General features: G+C 48.3%; 1 protein-coding gene across 6 annotated transcripts in view; it reads left to right on the top strand.

The window, feature by feature from the left end:
* The first annotated feature begins 2,175 nt into the window (after nt 1-2,175).
* Nucleotides 2,176-20,670, top strand: part of BCL11A (BCL11 transcription factor A) — a 75,416-nt gene continuing 56,921 nt past the window's right edge. For 2 of the 6 annotated variants that reach the window (XM_054061873.1, XM_054061872.1), the window contains exons 1-2: nt 2,177-2,622; nt 8,082-8,411. In XM_054061873.1, coding sequence (XP_053917848.1) covers nt 2,568-2,622; nt 8,082-8,411 — 385 coding nt within the window. In that variant the 5' untranslated portion in view covers nt 2,177-2,567. Of the gene's footprint in view, nt 2,623-5,271; nt 5,346-8,081; nt 8,412-20,670 lie in introns of those variants that run through there. The other 4 variants (XM_054061874.1, XM_054061876.1, XM_054061877.1 and 1 more) reach the window with 4 other exon arrangements.

The following is a 20,670-nucleotide window of genomic DNA, read 5'->3' as shown; positions in this document are numbered from 1 at the left end:
GTTATGCCGTGTTAAAAAATGTCTTCTGACTCCTTTTCTTTCTTGAGGTTTGTTATCTCCCTCCAATCACATGACAATGCGAAGCGGTGGGTGGGGGGGGGGGAGAGCACGGGGGGAGCACAGCAAATGCCAATATTAATAATTATCCAGCCAGGATGAAATATTGTTTTTAAGGCAGCGAGTTTCCATTTAATTCGAGGCATTTTACGGTGCTGGAATTAAGGGCATGCTAATGGTAGGAACATCCTCGCTGCCATTCATGAGAGCATCTGTAAAATTAGCCCCTGACTGTAGGTTTTAAGATGCGGTCTGGAAAGTCACTTCTGGAATCTCAAACACGGTACGATAATAAAACAGATTTAGTTGTAACTAAGTGCTTAATTTACTATGATTTTTTTTTAAAGAAAATCAATGCGATGCTGCCTGTTATTTATCGGGAATAACCACAGACAGGAATTCTGATGCAGGGTAGCTTCAGAGAGCGCACAACTGCTTAATGAATTGTAATTCAGGAGTGTTAACTGCGAACCACAGAACCTTTCAGGGCTAATAAAGTCATTACTTTTTACATCGCAGCCACCTCGCAAAGCTTTATCCGTGCGACCGTGTGTGCATCAAACCCCGCCGGTGCCTCTCTCCCGTGCACACACGCGCCTGTTTGCACACGTTTTGCACCGGAACGCTTAGCGGGCGAGCCTGGAAAGCGGCGGGAGCCCCAGCGCCAGTTGGTATTGTCACCTGCGGGCAGTCTCGCAGGGCAGGGATCGCCCCCCGCGGGACGCGGTGCCGGGCAGAGCGGGGGAGGAAGAGGGAGCACCGGGGCAGAGCCGGGCTGGCCGGTGCCCGGGGGAGGACAGAGAGCGGGGCAGATCCCGGCTGCCCGGGCGAGGAAAGAGAGCGGCGGGGCAGAGCCGTGCCGGCCGGTGCCCGGGGGAGGAGAGCGGCGGGCGGAGCCGCGGGGAGGGGGCAGCTGCTGGCGGGAAGCTGAAACCGTCCCACGCCGCCGCGATGCGCTCGGCTCTGACAGCTCCTCGTCTCGCCAACAGGTCCCCCGGGCGATCGCACATCAGCGCCCTGCAGTCTTTACCGTACGGCGTGGCGGGCGGCTCCTCGCCCCCCTCCCGTCCAAGCTCTCTCCTCCCACTCGCTCTCCCCGTCCCGGGCACGGTTTATCCCTCTCGTTCCTCTCACAGAAGCCGCACTTTGCTCCAAAAGCGCCCGCTCGCCGCCGGAGCTTATTGCTCACTGCAACCTGATCCCTCCTCGCACCGGCAGCGTCTGCGTCTCTCTCTCTCTTTCCCCCCGCCCCGTGTTTTCGGCGAAGTTGCCGCCGCCGCATCCTTCCAACTCCAGGCACTTCGCGGTGCCTCCCGCCGCCTTCCCCCCGGTGCCAGCCCCGCGTTTCGCTTTCGTTAAGCGCCTGGCGCCGCAGGCAGGGCTCGGAGCGCCTCCGGGGGATGGAGGGACGGGGGTCCGGGCTGGGAAAGCCGGCGGGGAAAGCTGCGAGGTCCCGCCACCCCCTCCTCGCCCCGCTCCCGCGGCTTCTCCTGCCGCTCCCTCGCTCGCCAAACTCCGCTCGCCTCTCGCCCGGGGCCGCTCCCCACCGAAGTTTGCCGCGGGCCGGGCCGAGCCCCCCGGCATCCCGCGGGGACGGGCTGCGGCTCCCGGGAGGAGGGGACTCCTCCGCTTCGGAAAAGGGGGGGAGCGAGCGGGGAAGCCGGGAGCTGGATGCTCCCCCCCTGCTTTTTTGGGTGGTCTCCGGTCCTACCTGGCTTCCCCCAGCTCCCCCACCTCCTGGGCACACCCGAGGCGAGCCTGCCCCGCAGCCCTCTCTGCCTCTCTTCGGCTTCATTGATGCATTTGCTTTTCCAGCGGGGGTGTGCGTGCGAGCGCTGCCCGCCCGCCCGCCCGCTTTCTCCCTCTCCTCCCTTCTTTCTCCGCGAGTGCGTGTTCCACCTCGCCCCCCTCGCCCCTCTCCCGGCCCCCCTCCCGCTGCTCCGCGGCCCCCCGCGCCCCCGGCCCCCCGGCAGCCTGCGCCCCGTGCACCCCCTCCCGCCGCGCCCCCTCCCCTCTCCCCCCTGCCATCACTGTCCATTGGCTTGTCCTGCTCTCTTTTTCATGTCCAGCCCCTGATGAGTGTCCATTGGTGTTGCCTTCGCCTTCCCTCCTCCCCTCTCCCCGGCTTGCCCTGCCCATGTTTTGTATGTCTCTGTCCATCCAGGCTCCTGACGTTCAAGTTCGCAGGGACGTCACGTCCGCACTTGAACTTGCAGCTCAGGGGGGCTTTTGCCATTTTTTTCATCTCTCTCTCTCTCTCCTTCTCTCTCTCCCTCTCTCTCCCTCTCTCTCTCTCTTTTTTTTTTCCTTGCACAAAAAAAAAAAAAAAAAAGCCATGACTGCTATCCCACAATTCATCTTCCCTGCGCCATCTTTGTATTATTTCTAATTTATTTTGGATGTCAAAAGACATTGATGAAGATATTTTCTCTGGAGTCTCCTTCCTCTCTAACCCGTCTCTCCCGATGTGAACCGAGCGACTCACAAGCCACCGAAGCCACCAACCCACCATGTCGCGCCGCAAGCAAGGCAAACCCCAGCACTTAAGCAAACGGGAATTTTCACGTAAGTAACCCGGAGAGCAATTTATTTAATTTCCCTTTCAAGGATTTAATTTTTAATTTGAGAGAGAACAGAGAGGGGGTAAAAAAAAAAAAAAAAAGTGAAAGGGAGTGAGAGAGTCGGGGAAAAAAAAAAAATGAACTCAACGCCGGGTCGGGATGATCAGCATTCCGGTTTATTTCTCCCTCTCTAATTTAATCACCTTGATCACTTTTCTCTCTCCCTCTCCGCCCGCCGGCGCGCACTCCGCTCCGCCCGCTCGCCCCGCTCTTTGCCGGCGGAGCGGCGGCTCTCGCCCCGGTGCGGGGCCAGGTGCGGGGGGCAGAACCGCCTCAAAGTGGGTCGAAGCGCCTGCGGGAGCGGCGGGCTGGGCGCCGGGCACCTCGTGCGGGAGAGCGCAGCGGGGAAAAGTCCGGCGGCCGGAGCCCCTCTGGGCGCTGCCGGCGGGGCTCGCCCCGCGGCTCTCTCCCGGCGAAGGGGGGGCAGAACCCGGCCGAGCCGAGCCCCGCCGGGCCGCCTCCCTTTTGTTTCCGCCGTCCCGGCGCCGTGCGGGGCTCCGGCAGCCGCGACCTCGCCCCTTGCCCGCCCCGCAGCCGCTCGAGCTCGGGCTGGGTCGGGGGCGGCCCCGGGAGCCGAGCGGCGGCGGGAGGGATTCCCTTCCTCGCCCTCGCTTCGCGGTTCTCCCCGCTCGCTCTACTTACTATTTTTTGGAAGATTTTCAAAAAAAAAAAAAAAAAAAAAGTGGAAGTGGATTTTGATTGGGAAAAATCTCGTGTCTGAATGTTTACAAGCACCGCGTGTGCGGGGAGCCTCCTGCCAACAAACACAGGCGAGAGCGAGCCCGGGCTGAGCGCACACACACACACACACACACACAGAGACACACACGCACACAGACACGCTCGCACACACTCGCACTCTCGCGAACGGCCGCGTTTCAGCCCCCAAACAAAAAACCCGCTTTTCCTCGGGAGAGGAAAAAAAAAAACAAACAAAAAACCAACAAACCACAAACCCCGAGCCCCACTACAGTGTTCGCAACAAAAACTCTCCGGCTCCCTCCTTCCCTCCCTCCAGCCGCCAGCACACACACCAGGGCTAGATGCGAGATAAGCGGGAGCGCTCTTTGCACAACAAAAGGCAACTCGAACTGGAAAGGTTTGGGGCGAGGGGGGGGTGGGAAGGAAGGGAGAAAAAAAAAACCAGATCCCCTTTTTCTCGGGGTGGAAGGGGAAACCCTGCATGCTTCTCTCCTTTTCTTCCCTCCTTTTTCTTTCTTTCTTTCCTTCTTTCTTTCTCTTCTCCCCATTACTCCCGGCGGGTTTTGTTCCCTCCCAGGGATGGCAGAAAACCCAGGGCTATTTCTTCCTGCCAACGATTTCCCTTCGCAAAAAAAAAAAAAAACCAACAAAAAAACAAAACACCAAACCAACCAACCAAAGCCAAACCCCACCAACTTTACGCCGCGATTTCTCTCCCCCACGGCTGCACAGACATTCCCAGCGAGGTCTGCACATGGAGCTCTTTCCAGGCAACCGCTCCGCTGCCGGGGAGCTCTGCCCTGTCCAAACTTTTCCCTAAAAACAGGGGGCGTGTGTTGGGGGGGGTGGGGGCTCAGCTCTTCTCTCCCTCCATTTTCTCCCTTTTCCCCTACTTTTCGGGGCTTTTTCCCTTCGGTGCTGCACGCTTACGGGGGTGCGACCCCTCCTTTCGTCCCGAAATGGGGTACGGCGGGTTGTTTCCCCGCGCTGGGATGCCCGACAGTGGGGAAAGGGGATCACGGCCGGGCTCCAGAGGGGCAGCGGGGGATCCCCGCGGCTCCCTTCTCCCCGGGATCCCCGCGGAGTTCCCGCACGTGTGCGGGGCGGCTGAGACGGGCGCGGGGGGCTCCCTGCGCCGAGAGGGATGGGGAGGGGACTGGAGGGAGGGAAGGGGGTGGAAAAAGGGAGGGCGAGCCGGGGGGATGCCGGAGCCGCGGCGGGGCGGCGGGCGGGCTGCCTGCCCGATTCGGTCGCTAGGAGGCACAGCGAGATCAAACAACCGGGCAGCCCCGCGAACTTGAACCTGGCCGGCTCCTCCGCTGCCTGCCGGCCGGCGGGAGGGGGGAGGGCGCCCAGCTCCCCCACCTCCCTACCCCCCGCTCCTGCTTCGTCTTTGTTCTTAATTTTGCGCGGAGTTCGCTTGCTCCGGGAAGGCAGCGGGGGATGCTCGCCTTTCCCCCCTCCCCGGGTTCCCCCCCTCCCCACCCCAATAACGCGTTGGCGGTTCCCATTGTATCCCCGAGTCCCCCCCCTCCTTCTTTCTCCCCTTTTCCACCTTCTTTGCACGACACGATCCCAGGACACAAACTTGGCGTTAAACAGCCCTTCTCCGTCCCTTCCCACGGCTTGGAGCGGGGAAAGTGCCCCGGCGTCGCGGATGGGGCAGTTCCCCACTCGGTGCCGTGGCATCGTCCCCCCCCCAGCCCATCACCCCGGTACCTCGTTTCTCCTGACACTCCAAAATCCATCCCGATATTGCCAGGGAGATGCTGCCGTTGTTTTGGTGACTGGGAACGGGGAAGAAGGGGGGAGTAGGAGGGTGAAGGCGGGGGGGTAGCTGAAAAGACATGTTGGTGGAAGGGCAATTTGCATGAAAAATAGGGACGGATGATTAGGGACCCAGGCAGGGAATTTTGATTGCCCCAGAATTAAAAGAGGCATCCTGAGAATCGGTGGCGAGACCAGGTGAATTGTGTTTTGGCGTTTTCTTTGTAAACGCGGTATTTAGTGTTTTGTTTTAAAAGTAGAAGTAATAATAAAACCGTTTTCGCTGGCTCTGCCTCCATCAGGAGCCAAATGTTTTGCAGGGAACACGGTGCCAGCCATATTTCAGACATTAGTATATAATTCTTGTTAATTAGCAATAATTTACGTTAAGAGCATAGAAAGTGTTGAGGTTACAGGTTTTATATCTGTACATTTGATCATCTTGTTATTTTCAAGAACTTTGCCTCCTATAAAATTAATTAGGTGAAATGTGGAGGTGTAATCATCAACCTCTGAATTACCACTTCATTTCCTGGTTTTGATTGTAAATCAGCCCAGTCGGTACAGACTTTAGCAAAGTCTATTTTTGTTTAGGGCTACTTTTAACTGTCTGGTGTCGAAGCGGGTTACCTTCCCCTGCTAAATAATACTGACGGCGTCAGAAAGAAATCAGGCCGCGGGAAAACATTATAATTGAGTAATGATTATGCAGAGCTCCACGCTAAGCCAGTTGTAAGGGGAATATGGGTTATTTTGTGTCTTTCGCTGCCGAGAGTTGGTGAGCTAGAAGTTAGATTTGCAAAATACCTTTGTCTGCGGCGTGCAGCAAGCTACTGGTGGAATTAGTCCTGCAATAATTTACTCCCGTGGTCCAAATGTAAGGAATGGCTGAGGAGAAATACGCCATGCCCAGCAATCCCGCAGAAACACCCTGCTCCTCTCCCGGCTTCCCGAGGAGTGTGAAATGCACGTTGTGTGTCTAATCTTGTCGGTCTGTAAGTTTAGAAGAAAACCCCAGCGATTAAGACGTTGTTTTTATTAATACGAATGTAACCTTCATATTCCTGTGGTTGACCTTATGTTAAATTAGAAGTAGTACTACAGGCAAGAAAGGATGGACTGGATCCCTGTGTCCTAGTTGGAGCTGAGGCATGGCAAGGTAGTGTGCTCTTTCAATATTATTTTACGCAGCACAACTGGGAGCTACTCCAGATCTTCCTCCTCAATATTCAGCCTAGGTAGGGTTGAAATAAATTTAACCTGAGTTCACTGGATTTTTGCACTTTATCAAAATCAGTTCCAATATCATGCAGTCAAATTAAAATCTATTTTTTGATTCTCTGTGGCTTTAAGTTCATTAAATGTGAAATTGGCAGCCAGCTAAAGAAGGTCAGGCTGATTAACTGTTTAGGAGTTGTATTCTGTCTCACTTGTATTACCTGGCAGTGTTTTGAAGTGGGTTGTATTTGTAGTACCCTCTCCTCCTGCTCGCTGCTGTTAGCATGTGTGTTGTATTGCACAGGTAGAGGAATACCAGCATGCTGCTGGTATTTATTTCTTTTTCTCATGAAAGGCAATAGTGATGGAGACCGCGCACAGATTGCCAAGGTATTTCTCTGCAAACTTGACAAAAAAAAAAGCAGCAAACAGAAAAGAGAGCTGCGTCTGCCTTGTTAGAGCAACCACTGACGATTCTGTGAGCAGAAATAGCCTCATAATGAAGCTTTTTGGAGCTCATTCAGAAAATTTGTCAACTTTGACAACGTTAGGCAAGGTATTCTGAGTTTAAAGAAAGCACTTCTCACTGTTGCGAGGAAATGTGGCAGTCGCTTGGCCACGCTGATTTTTAGAGGCTGAGGGCCACCAGTGCTAACACGTTTGAGATAATTTAGGCATTCCATTATTTCAGGATGAAAAAGGAAAAATGACTAATCGCCTTGTTTCCTTAAGGACTAAAAAATATCCTACCTAGCTAGTATTTATGGGTGGAATTTGTAGCGAATTCAGTATTTATTTGAATCCTGAGTAGCAGCTGAAAAGTGAGAGGTGCCTCCCCCCACCCTGCAGGCATTTCTGCTGCTATTGCTTTTTATAATTTTGATTCCTGCCATTTATTTGTTTATTTATTTATTTGTCTCATCCCCTCCCTCCTCCATAACTAACTCCCGGCTTTCAAATTTTTAAATTGGAGGCTGCGAGCGGGCTGATAGGGGTAGTGATACACACGCATACGTATACGCGTGCGTTATAAGGGCTATATGTACTCCATGTGTCGGTGCCTGGGTGTGTGTGGCCATGCGGTCTGGGCACTCCCTCTCTTTGCTTTTGCACACGCACGTGCTACCCGCACAGCCTGTGTAAGGAATATGCAATATCTATGTGTTGGAACACCTTTTGTCTGTCTGCACCTGCACCCGTGCAGTTCAGGCTTCTGAATTTTAGAAAGTAGGTCTGGCTGGTGGAAAATACACACCCCTGTGTGTGTGAGAGAGTGTGTGCAGTGCTTTTAGCCCTGAATTCATATACATAAATAATACATCTGGCAACAAAACACCATATTCGCTTCTTTTTGTAGTACTACAAGAGTTTCGCAGTGTATTCTTTCAGCCTGTTAAATTAATTTTAGCACCAAATCGTTCAGTTGAGTCAGAAATTTGTCCTCTTGTAGGAGCACAGAGACAGTTGCAGTGCTCGCTTTCTGAGTTCTGCATGCTACAGCTGCTTCTGCAAAATCTCCTTCCTGTAACTGATGAATTCATCTCCTCGCTGCTGTGCTGATAACCGTGTTGCATGGTTTTAGTTGTGGGGGAGCAGGTACACGTTGTGAACAGGGTGTAATATTCACGAAGAGGGGGCTCAGCGCGTTCCTCCCCCCTGCGTTCAGTGCCTTTCCCAAGAGCTCTAATGAATCTCCTTTTGTTTCTCAAACTGCAGCCGAACCTCTTGAAGCCATTCTCACTGATGACGAACCTGAACATGGCACATTGGGAGCTCCGGAAGGGGACCACGACCTCCTCACTTGTGGCCAGTGTCAGATGAACTTCCCGTTGGGGGACATTCTTATTTTTATTGAGCACAAACGGAAACAATGCAATGGCAGTCTCTGCTTAGAGAAGGCTGTGGATAAGCCACCTTCACCCTCACCAAGTGAGCTGAAAAAAGCTTCCAATCCTGTGGAGGTTGGCATCCAGGTTACGCCAGAGGATGACGATTGTTTATCAACGTCATCTAGAGGAATTTGCCCTAAACAGGAACATATAGCAGGTAAATTAAACCAAGGAGAAGTGTTTGCGAGATTTTTTTTCTGTTTCAGTCGCAACGTAGCATGTTTGCAGTTGTAAACTGCTGTGTCTGTCTCTCTGTTCTGCTCGCCGTGACGGCCAACGTGTTAAATACCTTGCCTCTGGTTAGTGATGAGCACAGGACAGGTATTTCCTAGTGCCTGCGCCGAGGCAGGATCAACAGGCACGTGCCGTGCCAGCCGGTATTTCTAACGCTATTGTTTGAGGCTGCTCTCGTGATTTGCCTGTATTGTAGTCACTGTCTCCTGGTGTCTCGCCTGCTGTAGCGCTGCAGGAGGAGATTTCAGAGCCTGCCACATGATAATGCGAGGAGCTTTTGAGTCTTTGGCAAAGTCAGGGGTGAAAGAGTTAACCGAGCATCAGCCAGCCTTGGTTCCATATTGGCTGTCAGCGTATGGACTGTAATTAAACACAGCCCCATGGCAAAGTGACACCACCGACCTTGACTTTAAGATGCCATTTTCGACTGGCCAGGCCAGAGTAGAGAGGGCAGTTGCTGAAGCGCACAGACATGCTTATTCGAAAAGTTTAAGGGCATGTTGGAAATTTCAAAAGGTTGGTTTGACAGGAAAGGCCGCTCTCTGCAGCCTGCCTCCTCAGCCAAATGATAAATGCTTTGCTGTGCTCTCCTTGTCTCTGATGTGGTTTTGACAGATGTATCTTGATTTTGTTTGCGGTTTACACAACCACATGTCAGCCGTACAAATGTCCAAGGCAGAGTTCTGTTTTTTGCAACAAATGATATGAAATGTAATTCTTTAAAAAAAGGGTAAATAGTTCTATTTCTTAGCATATTTTTTTTTTCAAAACCAGAAAGCCATTTGCTGTGCAGATATTTTCACAAATGACGTTAAAAAAATAGTGTGCTACGTGAAAGAAAATCCCAGAGCCCCAAGAGTGTAACAAGGCGCGCTCTGATTTTGAAATCCTACTAGTAAACAAGAGTACTACCCATTTGCAGTGAGCATTGCAAATCACTTCAAACCACACCAATACTAGCCGTCGAAAAAGGCGAGACCGCAGTGTATCGGCACCGACAAATGCCTGAACCAGTTTCAAACCCCAGCCTCCCAGCAATGTTTGGGATGTGGCATTGTCGATACCTCTCTTGGGGGAGCCCGCAGGACCGCTCAGCATTGTCAGAGGCGCAGTACATCATCGCATGATGTGCTGGAGCTTGTCTTGGGCTTGCTTTGGCCACAAAGTTAAACCATAATAAGGCAGTAGGTGCTGGGAGGTTCAGCATGATACTGTCATAGTCTCTCAGGCCTCCAAACCGGCCGGAAAATCGCACTGGAGAGCTGCCGTTTCTAAGGCTTTGCGATGGCAGTAAATATGTATCAGTGCACGCATGTCTGTCTGTGCACATGTGTATATATATGCAAAGCCATGTGCGTACACGTGCATATGTAATGTGAATGAATATACACTATTTCTGCAGAGTAACAGGTATTATGTTGAATACGTGTGTGTGTGTGTGTGTGTTTATATAGGAGGAGACAGAGGCTCAGCTACTGCGAGGCTACATTTTAAGAGAGACTTGAGAATCCCCAATAATTTTGCATATTGTACTTCCCAGCCATGGATGTTAAGGTGTTCTTTTTTTTTTTTTCCCAGAGTGGTAGAGGGCAGTGCACATTTCCATGTGCTGCCTGCGATCTGACGGAAAACGAGCAGAAGTGTAGGGCATGATTAATGAAGCGGGAGCTTGGCAGAAGGGATTTGTAGTCTTCCGAGCTCTGGAGCCATACTAAATCACCAAATATGGAGGAGTGGTGGTGTGATGTAATGCTGTATTTACGTACGGCGCCGCTCTGTTGAAAAGACAAAACACAGTATCTGTCAAGCAAGAATTAGACCCGCTCTCCTTGCTGTGGTCCCATGTAGGTCCCTCAGCTGGAGGGATGGCCATGCCAGGGTGTTTTGCATGTGGGGAAACTCCTTAGCTGAGGGTTTTGCTCCAGCATTTGTTCGGCGTAGGAGATTCAATGAGGCAAATCACACTTTTGCGTGATGCGGGTGATGTGAAGCAAGCAGGATTTGGCCTCACACAATGTCATGGGGCCGTTAATTCGGAAAAGGCTGTGGTTTTAACTGACTCAAAATGCTTCAGTGAGCGGAGGGCAATGGTTAAGGAGAGGTGCACATGGGCAGGAACCTGATCCTGCTTGCTCTTGCACGTAGGGATTGTCCTTGCTGTGTGGGTGGTAGTGGGCTTGGGTCTGTGGTGCAAGCCAAGAGTGCTATTCTGAGTAGAGACCGAGCTGCAGTTGTCCGCACATCTCTCACTCCCAAGTTTTCTGCACGGTGGTGCCCAGCTGCGCCCACAGATGGGAGGCCCAAGAACACAGGTCATTTTCTGCACCTCTCCGTCGGAGATGGAGCTGAGGGATGCTGGGGTTTCCTGGTTGTTTCTTGTGGTGGGAGATGCAGTGGGACTGCTGGAGGGGTCGCGAAGGAGCACCAGGAGTTCTGGGGTCTTGCATTGTTCCTCTCCTTCATGTTTTGAGCTCCACTTTCACTTGGATGAGTTTAGCTCCCTTGTGTCCCAGAGAAGTGTGGCAATAGCCGGAGTGACCTATTGCTTGTAGCCAGCAGTTTGTGGAGTCTGGCAGTAAAATTACCATTGAGGATCTTGAAGAGAGCTGTGGAGCTCGGGTTTCTGGAAGGCCCCTGTAGTGAACCTCAAGCTCTTCCAGGTCTCATATTTTATATCTGATTTTTGTGCAAGAATGCAAAATGCAAAAAGATATGAGTGTGTAATTAAAAAAAAAAAAAGACAGAAGGTGCTTTTAGGAAAAAGGAGTTGAGTGAACTGATTCTTTCTGGTAAGAGACTAGAAAATATGTATTTATTAGCAATGTAAAAATGTCTCCAACTAGCTTTTAAGCTGAAAGAGGTGCTGTAGGTGAGCTCTGGATACAGAAGTGTTGTAGGTTAGCTCCGGATATGGGAGTGCTGTAGGTTTGCTCTGGATGCAGTATGTTCTCTGTCTGCAGTTTTGTAGTTGGTGTGTTACTGTAAAAGATCGTATTAAGACAAGTAATGGTTGAGGATCGGCTCATCTAGAGACAAGGAAGGAGTCATTCGAATGCAGGGAAAAATGATGTCTATTTTAACCATGCAAAGGCTGCTCTTTATCCTCATCATTTTCCAGGGATGGGGATGATTGCAAGAGCTTATATGTATATGTGCGACCTGTGCAGTAGCTGTGAGATCCATATAGATGCAGGCATGCATACCTGTCTCTTCTGTGTGGGTGTCTGCCTGTGCGTAGCTTTGACTTGCTATAAAATTTTGAGTGATGCTGATCCAGCGCTATAGCTGAAATGTCATAAATTTAACTGAAAATTAATAGGATATGTTGTGTGGGTCCAATGAGGCAGCTTTCATCAATATGTATGTCAAAGCCTCACCACCAGATACCGGCAGCCTGTGATTTGCAGTGAGTGCTACGGCAGGGCTTTAGTTATCCACTCTCATATTTTACAATAGGGGGAAATATTAACTGAAGTATCTAGAGATCAGTGAATGTAAAATTGCTGCTCACTTATTGAAAAGGCTGAAGAAATATTTATCGTCCACCAGTGTCAGGTTTTAGCGGTTTGTTTGTTGAATGCATAAATCCGAGGGAATTAATGAAAGGTTGTTTTTTGGGTGAGGAAGGATCTTAAATGTTACTTGGATTCAGTTGGAGGAACACTCTTGAGTGCGGCTGCATATTTCCCTTTATAATGCCGAGTGTGTATCTGTGGATGCCGTATTTACTGTACAAAGAGGGGAGGAGGAGGGGAGGTCATTTTTACAGCTTCAATCCTTTATTCTCAAGCTGCTCGTGACATTCAAATAAAATACGTGGGAAAATAATGTCAGAAAACCCTCTGGCTGCAGTAATCGGGGGAAGGTGGACATAATTTGGTACTAAATTTTGGACCAAGTACGTTCGATTATTACAGTTCTCAGGAGGTAATGTCTTTGAGTGGTCATTACACCACAGAAATATTCTTGGGCTGTTATTAGTAGTTGCCATTATAATTCTGTAGGTTGTAAATTGTGATTCCTCGTTATTTTGTTTTGTTCTGGAGACAAAAAATTATTGATATCTGCATGGAATAGTTAGCATTGCATCTGGACCATAAGAAGAAAGCTTAATAGAAGAGGCAGGAGGAAAGGAGTGTGGAAATATTTTGGAGGCAAATTCTGTCTGCTCTCCCTCTACAAAGACAGAAAGAGCACAGGCTGGGTAGAACAGTCGCAGGAAGGAAGAATAGTGAGGGTGCTACCCAGAGGCTCCCGCTGGTGATATTCGGAGCCCTGCGTACAAGCTGTATTTGTAAATAAGACAGAGAAAGGTTGTGAACTGGCAGCTTGGCTGTTTTGTCGAAGTACAATGTCAGAGAAACTCTTTCTAAGACAAATTGTAAATAGAAGTGTCACGATGATTGCATGATTGAGCTCCAGAAGTGTCTTGCAATTGTTGGCATTGTCAGAAGACTTTTGAAAGCTTAATTAAAGGCGGTGGCCTGTGCGGCTGTGAAATTTACTTCGGGGAGGGGGGGGGATTGTAAAAAATCTGGAGGATCAAAAAGTTGCTCTAATGCTGCTTGCACGGGAATACAGGGAAGAGTCAATAGTTTCTCAGCCTTCCTTGTTGCCTTTTATAAATAATGTTTTCTGAAGAAGCAAACACGTGACACCAGTATCATCCTTTGTACAAGGTAAAGATTGTGTTAGTTTGCCTATTCCCTACTGTTACAGACAGTTAATGTAAAAATGGCTCTTTATTGGAAACACAGATACGAGTTCACTCGAAGCACAGGAGCAGGGGTAGAAAGTTTTCCTCTGCCTTGTCATGATCCTTCCAGGGGAGCATCAGAGTGTTGCAGTGCCCTGAATCTGTCTGCTTTTTTCTTTCCTGCGATTCAGATCTTCTAGTTCAAAGGATGAGAAATACGTTTTGCATTCTTTCTCCTATCATATGGGACATTTAATTGTGGAGCTTGCTGTGGGCTGGAGCATCACTGCATCCAAGATGTTTGTGGTTGAAGAGACAGCCCAGCATGCGTTAAACTTCGTATAGGTCTGAGAAGGTGCACGTTAGCATCACGTGCTAAAAGCTTTGAAAATAATGTGCGTAGTGAAAGTAAGGCTGTGCAGTGAGCCCCAACAACAAATGCCAGGTGATGGAAACTGAGGCAGGGAGTAAATTAAGCACCTTCTAATAGCCCGGTGGGAGAAATAAAGTCATCCTAAAACATTCCCATAATTTGGTAATACCTCTTTTAGAGAGGAGGAGGCCTATTAGCGTCACCTTGTTTTGTATATACAGTCCTCAGCCCACGAGCTCTTTCTTATTTCATTCAAATAATAAAGACGATTAAAGAGGCTGGAGAAGAAGTGTCAGGCAATGGGAGTTAACTTCCAGTTGTTTGCCTGCACGCATCCTCATTGCAGAAAATTTTTGGACAAAATTCCCTTCAAGCTTCGGTCTGTTTTATATCCAATAGTCCCAACTTTGTGCAATAAAAAAGCATTTAGTATCAAGCTGGACATGGTCTGGCATGTTGCCACTTGGTTGTATTTTTTTTTTTTTTTTTGAAAGTTAATCGCTGAGGATCTCTCGTTATCTTTCTGCTTGTCATGATTTTGTTCGAGTCATGGTGCTGCCAGTGATGTCGAGAGTCTGAGGAGGTCATTTTCTCGGCCTGGCAGGCATCTGAACCCATTTTCCATCCAGGAGGGCCCTATTTTATGTGTCGGCTTCTGGGATATTGCACAAGTTCATAAAATACGCTGAGCTCATATGTTTTAATACATTAAGACCTATACTCATACTGGTAGCATGGCCTGAAAATTAACCAGTGGTTGTGGGTTTTTCCCCCCCCGGGCTAATGAACATATTTTATCTCACTTTGTACAAACACAGTAGCTCCAGCCTGCCTCCTGGTAATGTCGGGCATAGGAGGTTTGGGCCTACGATGGTTGATACCAGTACATGGGTTGCTGTGATTTATTACATACTTTTAAAAATAACAGGCGCATAAATGGACCCACAAACCGCCTGAGTGGTTAGATTGATCTCTTTTGCATTTCGTAATGAATTTCCACGAAGCACAGTTCGCTCTTTAGGGCTCCCATCCGAGGTGTGCTTTGCCTTGCTGGACACAGACCAAACATCACCTGTGTGCTTAAGCACTTGCAGGAGCTGGGCTGGCAACTGCGGACCCTCACGGATGGGCAGACCAAACGTTCACATTATTCAAACCCTCCTGTATTAAAGCCAAACCCATTTTGAAGCCATAAACATCTTTCCTGTCTTCCTAATCAGGTTTAGCATGCAGTGCATCCCGCACGGGGTTCAGCGAGTTTGTTTCCCAACCTTTATTGGCCAGCTGCACTCACTGTGCATCTTTAAAATATTTCAGCGAGGCTTTTCACTCTTCTTCTGTGAGGGCTGGTAACTTGGTGGCTGCTCCCTAGCTCATTCTTCATTCGGAGGTGGCATTGCCTCCGGTTGGTGAGGGAAAGGTTTGCAGTGTGGGGTGTGGTGAGGTCAGCCCCGATCCCAGCAGGGAATTTGTGTTCTTCATTTGCCTTTACAATCGGAGCACAGCTACTGTACCTTGGAGCAGCTCTCAGGTGTGAGCTCAGATGGGCGCATGTAAATGTCCTGTCAGATGCAACACAGGAATATTAATGTTTCCTCACCACCACGCTATAATAAAGCTGTACACAGCCAGCTTAATATGCAGCCAGGCTGGGGAATTGTATAAAACTTCGATAGCCTGGTGTGAGTGACAGTGGTGGAAAGAAATATTCAATATGCCACAGTTTGCATTCTTGTTTTCCTTTGATCTAAAGCAAAATGAAAACATCCACTTCTTTCCCGCCTCGTTTTGTATAGGTGTTCTTCCTCTGCAAAATTGGAGAGAAAACGAAGTATGGGGCACAGTGCAGATTAATTGAAGCGCATTAACGCCAGCCTGCTGGGGATGCAATTTTCCCAAGTATTAGCAAACATTTATTTTTTATACTTGGGATTGTTTGCTTTGCTTTTCAGTCTTTGTTAGTATCTGGGTCTGATTGAAACAAAGGAAACAGAGTCACCACAAACAGCAGTTGGAGCCTTCTTTGCCCCCTCCCCGGCTGCACGCACAGCCCAGGCTATGCATCCCCTTCATAGAGGTTTCATTTGCACCTTCTTCTGGATTCACATCTTAAGCTCCATCCAAAGGTGTCTGTTTTTCAGCGCAGGGATGTTAGAGGATTTTTGATAATGTGCTCGTTTAACTGAATCAACAGCTGTCAGGAGCAGTTGTAGTAAATCCACAAAATGCACAAAGAAAAATACATTTCCTGAAACAAAACACTTGAAACATATTGGCTGCAAAAATAGCTGCTGAATTCTGGGTTTGCAGATAGTGCACCAAAGTGTTTCTTCTCCCTGCTTTCCCCAGAGACCTCTCTCCGTTTGCCTGCTGCAATTCTGCTGGAACTTTTTTCATGAACAGGTTGCTGTTAAAAAAAAAACCCACCACTTTCCCCTATTTGATGGGTATGGAGCTCAGTTTGAGCTTAGATTTTTGTTTCGCGCTTAATAGCTAAAACACTAAGACCTGAGCAAGGAGCAAAAACCAAGTAACTGCATTACCATCAGGGAAATGAGGCTTAATATCCCTGTAAAAGAGCTGTCCAGGAGAAGCAATGCTTCAGCTCCCTTCCAGGCAGGCGTTTTCAGGGTGGCATTGAGGTCTGAAGTGGCTTCAGAGGGTGCAGAATTTGCACCCAAGCAGGTGTATTGGTGGAGGGAGAGACCTGGGGAGCTTTGGTCAGTCAAAGACTTTCTGCTTCTATCCTCCCCCTGGTTTGCATAAGTGCTGAACAATTACACCTGCAATTTGATCTGAACTCCAGATAGAAAAACCTCTGCCTAAATAAACAATGGAATTACTGCCGAACAACAAAGGCTTAAAGAAGAGCCCTGCCTTCAGTGGTGTTATTATTGTTGTTGTGGATATTATTGTTGTTGTTATTATTATTACTACTATTACTACAACTTTACCTGTTTAAAATAAACAGACATTACCGTTCCTCACTCCTTAGGAAGTAAGTGGTTTAGTTTTGCATTCATCGCTTGCTTAATTGATTTAGCAGGCAGTGAAATATAAAATGCAAAAATAAAAATGTCCCCCCTCCTCCCAAATTCACAGCAATTAATTTGTCACTTGGTGTTACTTTGCTACAGCATCACAGCTGGTTTTTTTTTTTTCGGACATTGCACAAATCATCTGGGTTTCGTTGCATTCTAGCTACCGAATTTATTTTTTCCGGAGTAAGAGAATATATTAGCAAAACTGTTGTGCTTCAGCCAGGGCATTGCAAGTGCACGGAGCATTTACTGTGTTATGGTGGCCAGAGGCTCTTCCCTGTGTTTTCTCTGTTATTGATGCTGATTTTCGTATTTATGCAATAGGAAAACAGTTGTTGGAGAGCCTTGTTCCCTTCAAGGAGGTAAAACCCAGTGGGATGCATTTGGAGAAAGAGAGTATTGCCTCCCAAAAGATTATTTAGAGGCTGTATTATTTTGTAATAAACTGTAAACTGTCCTGTGTTAAATTTGTGTTATGTTAGAAAAAAATCAATAAGGAAAAATTAAATTCTGATAAAGATACTCTTGGATCTTTGAAAACAACTGCTGTCCTTTTAACTAAAACATTTGAGGAGCTTCAAAGAGTATGTATTTCTTCTGATCTTAGAGCTGTGTGACTGGTAGCAGGGAAAAAAAAAATCTTATTCTACATACAAGTGGATTGCTTAACAAGTCAGCACAGACACATACTTGTTTGTACAATAGAGATAAAAATTCCTGTATAAAAATAATTCAGTTGCTGACAGCAGGCATTGTGCTGGGGCTGCCTCTTTTGTGTTGGCTGGGGGTCAGGGACCATGGCTCCCACTTTCTGTTGGGGGGAGGCTGTCACGATCGCTTGCTGGAGCCTGGAAATAAGTTAATTGCTTTATTTTAAGGGATACTCAATGCCCAGCGGTGTGTTTTTTTCACATCTGTGTGCCGTCTCCAGAAGCAGCGAAAGAAAGAGGAGGGGGAAAAAAGTCTCCTGATTGGGGAGATGACTTCAAGGCAGTTTGGGAGACGTGGCCTTCAACGGCTCTGCGACCCAGTGATGGTTTCTAAACTTTTGTTTAGATATAATTCTGATTTATGTTATTGCTGTCCCCCCTCAACTCTTCCCATGCGAAGTACTGTTGGTGTTGGGAGGAATTGGTTAAACCAGGGGACTCGTGGCTGATACAGATGTTTGTTGGTGTGGCTCTTGCCTGGCACGAGCTCCTGTTTTGCTCTTAAATGTTACAGAGCGGGGGGGTTGGCTCTTATTTTTCTTTGCAGGGGCGCAGGTAAGGTAAGCCATGAGGCTGAGGAAGGCTGTGGAGGTGGGAATAGGAATTGTTTGAGTATTTGTATATCCTTCAACGTCAGGGTGCTGGGGAGGCAGGCAGCGCAGTGTTCCTTCTCCAACCTCTTCCCACCCCCGGGGTCGCTGGCAAAGCCAGGGCTCCCCTTCTCTGTGCTGCAGGAGGTGCCTGCAGGATGAGACCCTAGAGAGGAGCCAAGTTTGCGAGCGGCCGCTGGCGCTGAGCGTCCCCCTGCAAACTCCTCTCTCTCTCTCTGCAGTAGCGGCTTCACTCCCTGGGAGCAAAGCGACTTTCTCGGTGGCACGCTCCGGTGCGGAGATCTTTTCATCCCTCCTTTTTAAATGCTGCGAGTTCCTAAAATTAATGCTGCTGCACTTTGATGAAAATAATGTTTTTATAATACATTTACTGTTTACACGGAAGATGTGACTTGAGGGGAAAAAGGCTTTTTTGGAGGGTGGCGGAAATCTTGTTAATCTGCTCTCCGAGAGCGGCACACAATACTGCCTATGAGCAAGTCTGTGCTGCTTTTGATAAATTACCATGTTTAGAGATAGGTTTGGCTCTTAAGGGCTTAGTTTTCTGAACAAAGTCCATAACAATGTTTTCTGCCTCTGTTTGTCTCTAGCCCCTTTGGCTTGACTCGGAGCCCTGTGTTTAGTCGAAGCTCAGTCTGGAAGATATAACAATTTTGCATTAAAAAAAAAAAGGAAATCACAGGAAGAAAAACCCTTTTGCTTTTTGGATGAATCTTACTGATAATTTGCTAAAGCTCATTTGAATTTTAAGCACTTCTTTAATCTTCAAAGGCTAAATTGCTTTATGAATATGCATGGTGTGGGCAGACTTTAGTTCATTACCTAGTTGTAAATTCTAATGACCATTAGGTCCTTGCAGTAATTGCGAATTGTTTTGCATTTTTGATTGGCCTATTAACATGTGCATTCGGCACACATCAGGCCAGCCTGTCAGGCTGCTGAAGGAGAAAAAAAAGGTGAAAATTGTTTTATAGCACCAAGATTCTTAGATTTTCAATCTTGGAAAATTGATGATGTAAAAAAATTAAAGCGGTGTTTTTTCTTCTCAAGATTGAAAGTTCACCAAGAGATTTGACATATTTAATTTACATGATGACTTTGCACTCCTTCATTAATGCAATTTGCATATGAAGCTGTTGTTAATCACTTTTGATCATGTTTTGTGTATTAGCTGCCTCAGTGGCTCTTCTCCCTCAGATGCTCCAGTAGAAAGCAGCAAAATGATGCATCTTCTTGCCAAGTTTCCTTTAGTGAATTGAGGAATTAGGAGTCTAACCTTGAGTAATTAAATATGTTCTATCAGTTCTCTGTTAATGTTAAGTACACTTGGTTGGAAGTGTAGAAGGAAATTGTTCCCATTTGGGGGAGACATTCCTTTAAAAAAAAATTCTGTATGTATAGAGAGAAAGGAATTATTTTCCATGATCCAGAGTTGCCTGGGCAGAAGGGAGAGGTGATGGCAGGGAAGAGTATGGCAGATCCTGGGCTCTTCTTTGCATGATCGGCCTTGAAGACACATGCCCCGGGCCTGATCCTGTGCTGCATGTGTGTGCAGAGCTGCTGTTGGCATTCAGGTGGCTGTTGTGCATTTGGGGGAACACTTGTGCTGCGGAAGAAACACCCTGTTTGTAGGAGCAAGTCGTGTTGTCGGCGCTGCTCCTCTTCCAGTCAAGTCTTCCAGTTGCCTCATCGCAAGGAAGGGTCTTTTTCTCCTGCCTGCCCGGGCAAGGCATTAATCGTCCAACTCTTATTGTGAGCTGGGAGGGGAAACTGGGAGCAGCCTGTCTGGAAGCCTGCCCGGCTCTCGTAACCTGCCTGAGCATCCGTGCCTGGCCACCACTGGAGGCTGTCTGCCACCCCTCCTGCCTGGTTGGGGCTTTGCCCTTGGGTCCCCATCCATCCAGCCCTTGTGCCGGCGGCAGCACTGCAGCTCTTGGCTGTGGGATCAGGCCTTCGCCTTTGCTTCATCCATTCAGTTGTCCGCCTTTGGTAATTCATGCTCAACTTTGGTTTGAGAGTTTATCAGTCGGTAAGAAGATGAATTGGAAGGGTGAAACGGATACCTTGATTAAAGGGACTGCTTAATGAAAGAAAATAAACGTAGAGGGAAAATGACCATTCTGGAAGGAACAGAAGTATAATTTTAACCTCGGAGGAGACCTACTGCTGCCCTTCCATGCTAAAAGCATGGTTCGGTTCAAAGTTGTTAATATTCAGCTGGGAAACAGTATCCAGAACACAAATAAATTATTAAGTGCATGAACTTTTTCGGCAGTAAGATGAACTGATGGGGTCCATCTGCGAGATCCAGGGGCTTTTTATTTGTGTGTGTCGAACGATTCTGCCCTCTCCGACTTCATAGCCTTTGGTCCCTGGCCAAGTGCATGCATAATTGATTCCACACGCGCTATCATTTTCTTGATGTAATTGCTTTAGTAAGATATGATGAAATCTAATGGATAATTTACTATATGAAAATGACAAAAAAGTAAATGTTCATGTTTTGTGCTGGGCGCGGGGAGGGGAGCACCCAGGTTACCTACTTGGTGAAGGAAAACCTGCTTGTACTGTCTTCCACGGGTAAAGATGGGGGGAAATCGCCGGCGGAGTTCAGGCCAAACTCTAAGTAATTAATCAAAGTTTTACAACACAGGTGAAAGCAAAGCACCCGTGTTTTTTGGAAACCTTGTTTATTTTTTCTTGAGCGATGCCACATTTGCTTTTCTAATTGCCAGAAATGTGGACTCAGAA

Source organism: Cuculus canorus, chromosome 3 (assembly GCF_017976375.1).
Source record: "Cuculus canorus isolate bCucCan1 chromosome 3, bCucCan1.pri, whole genome shotgun sequence".
NCBI classification, from domain to species: domain Eukaryota; kingdom Metazoa; phylum Chordata; class Aves; order Cuculiformes; family Cuculidae; genus Cuculus; species Cuculus canorus.
This window is presented reverse-complemented; position numbering and strand designations above follow the sequence as displayed.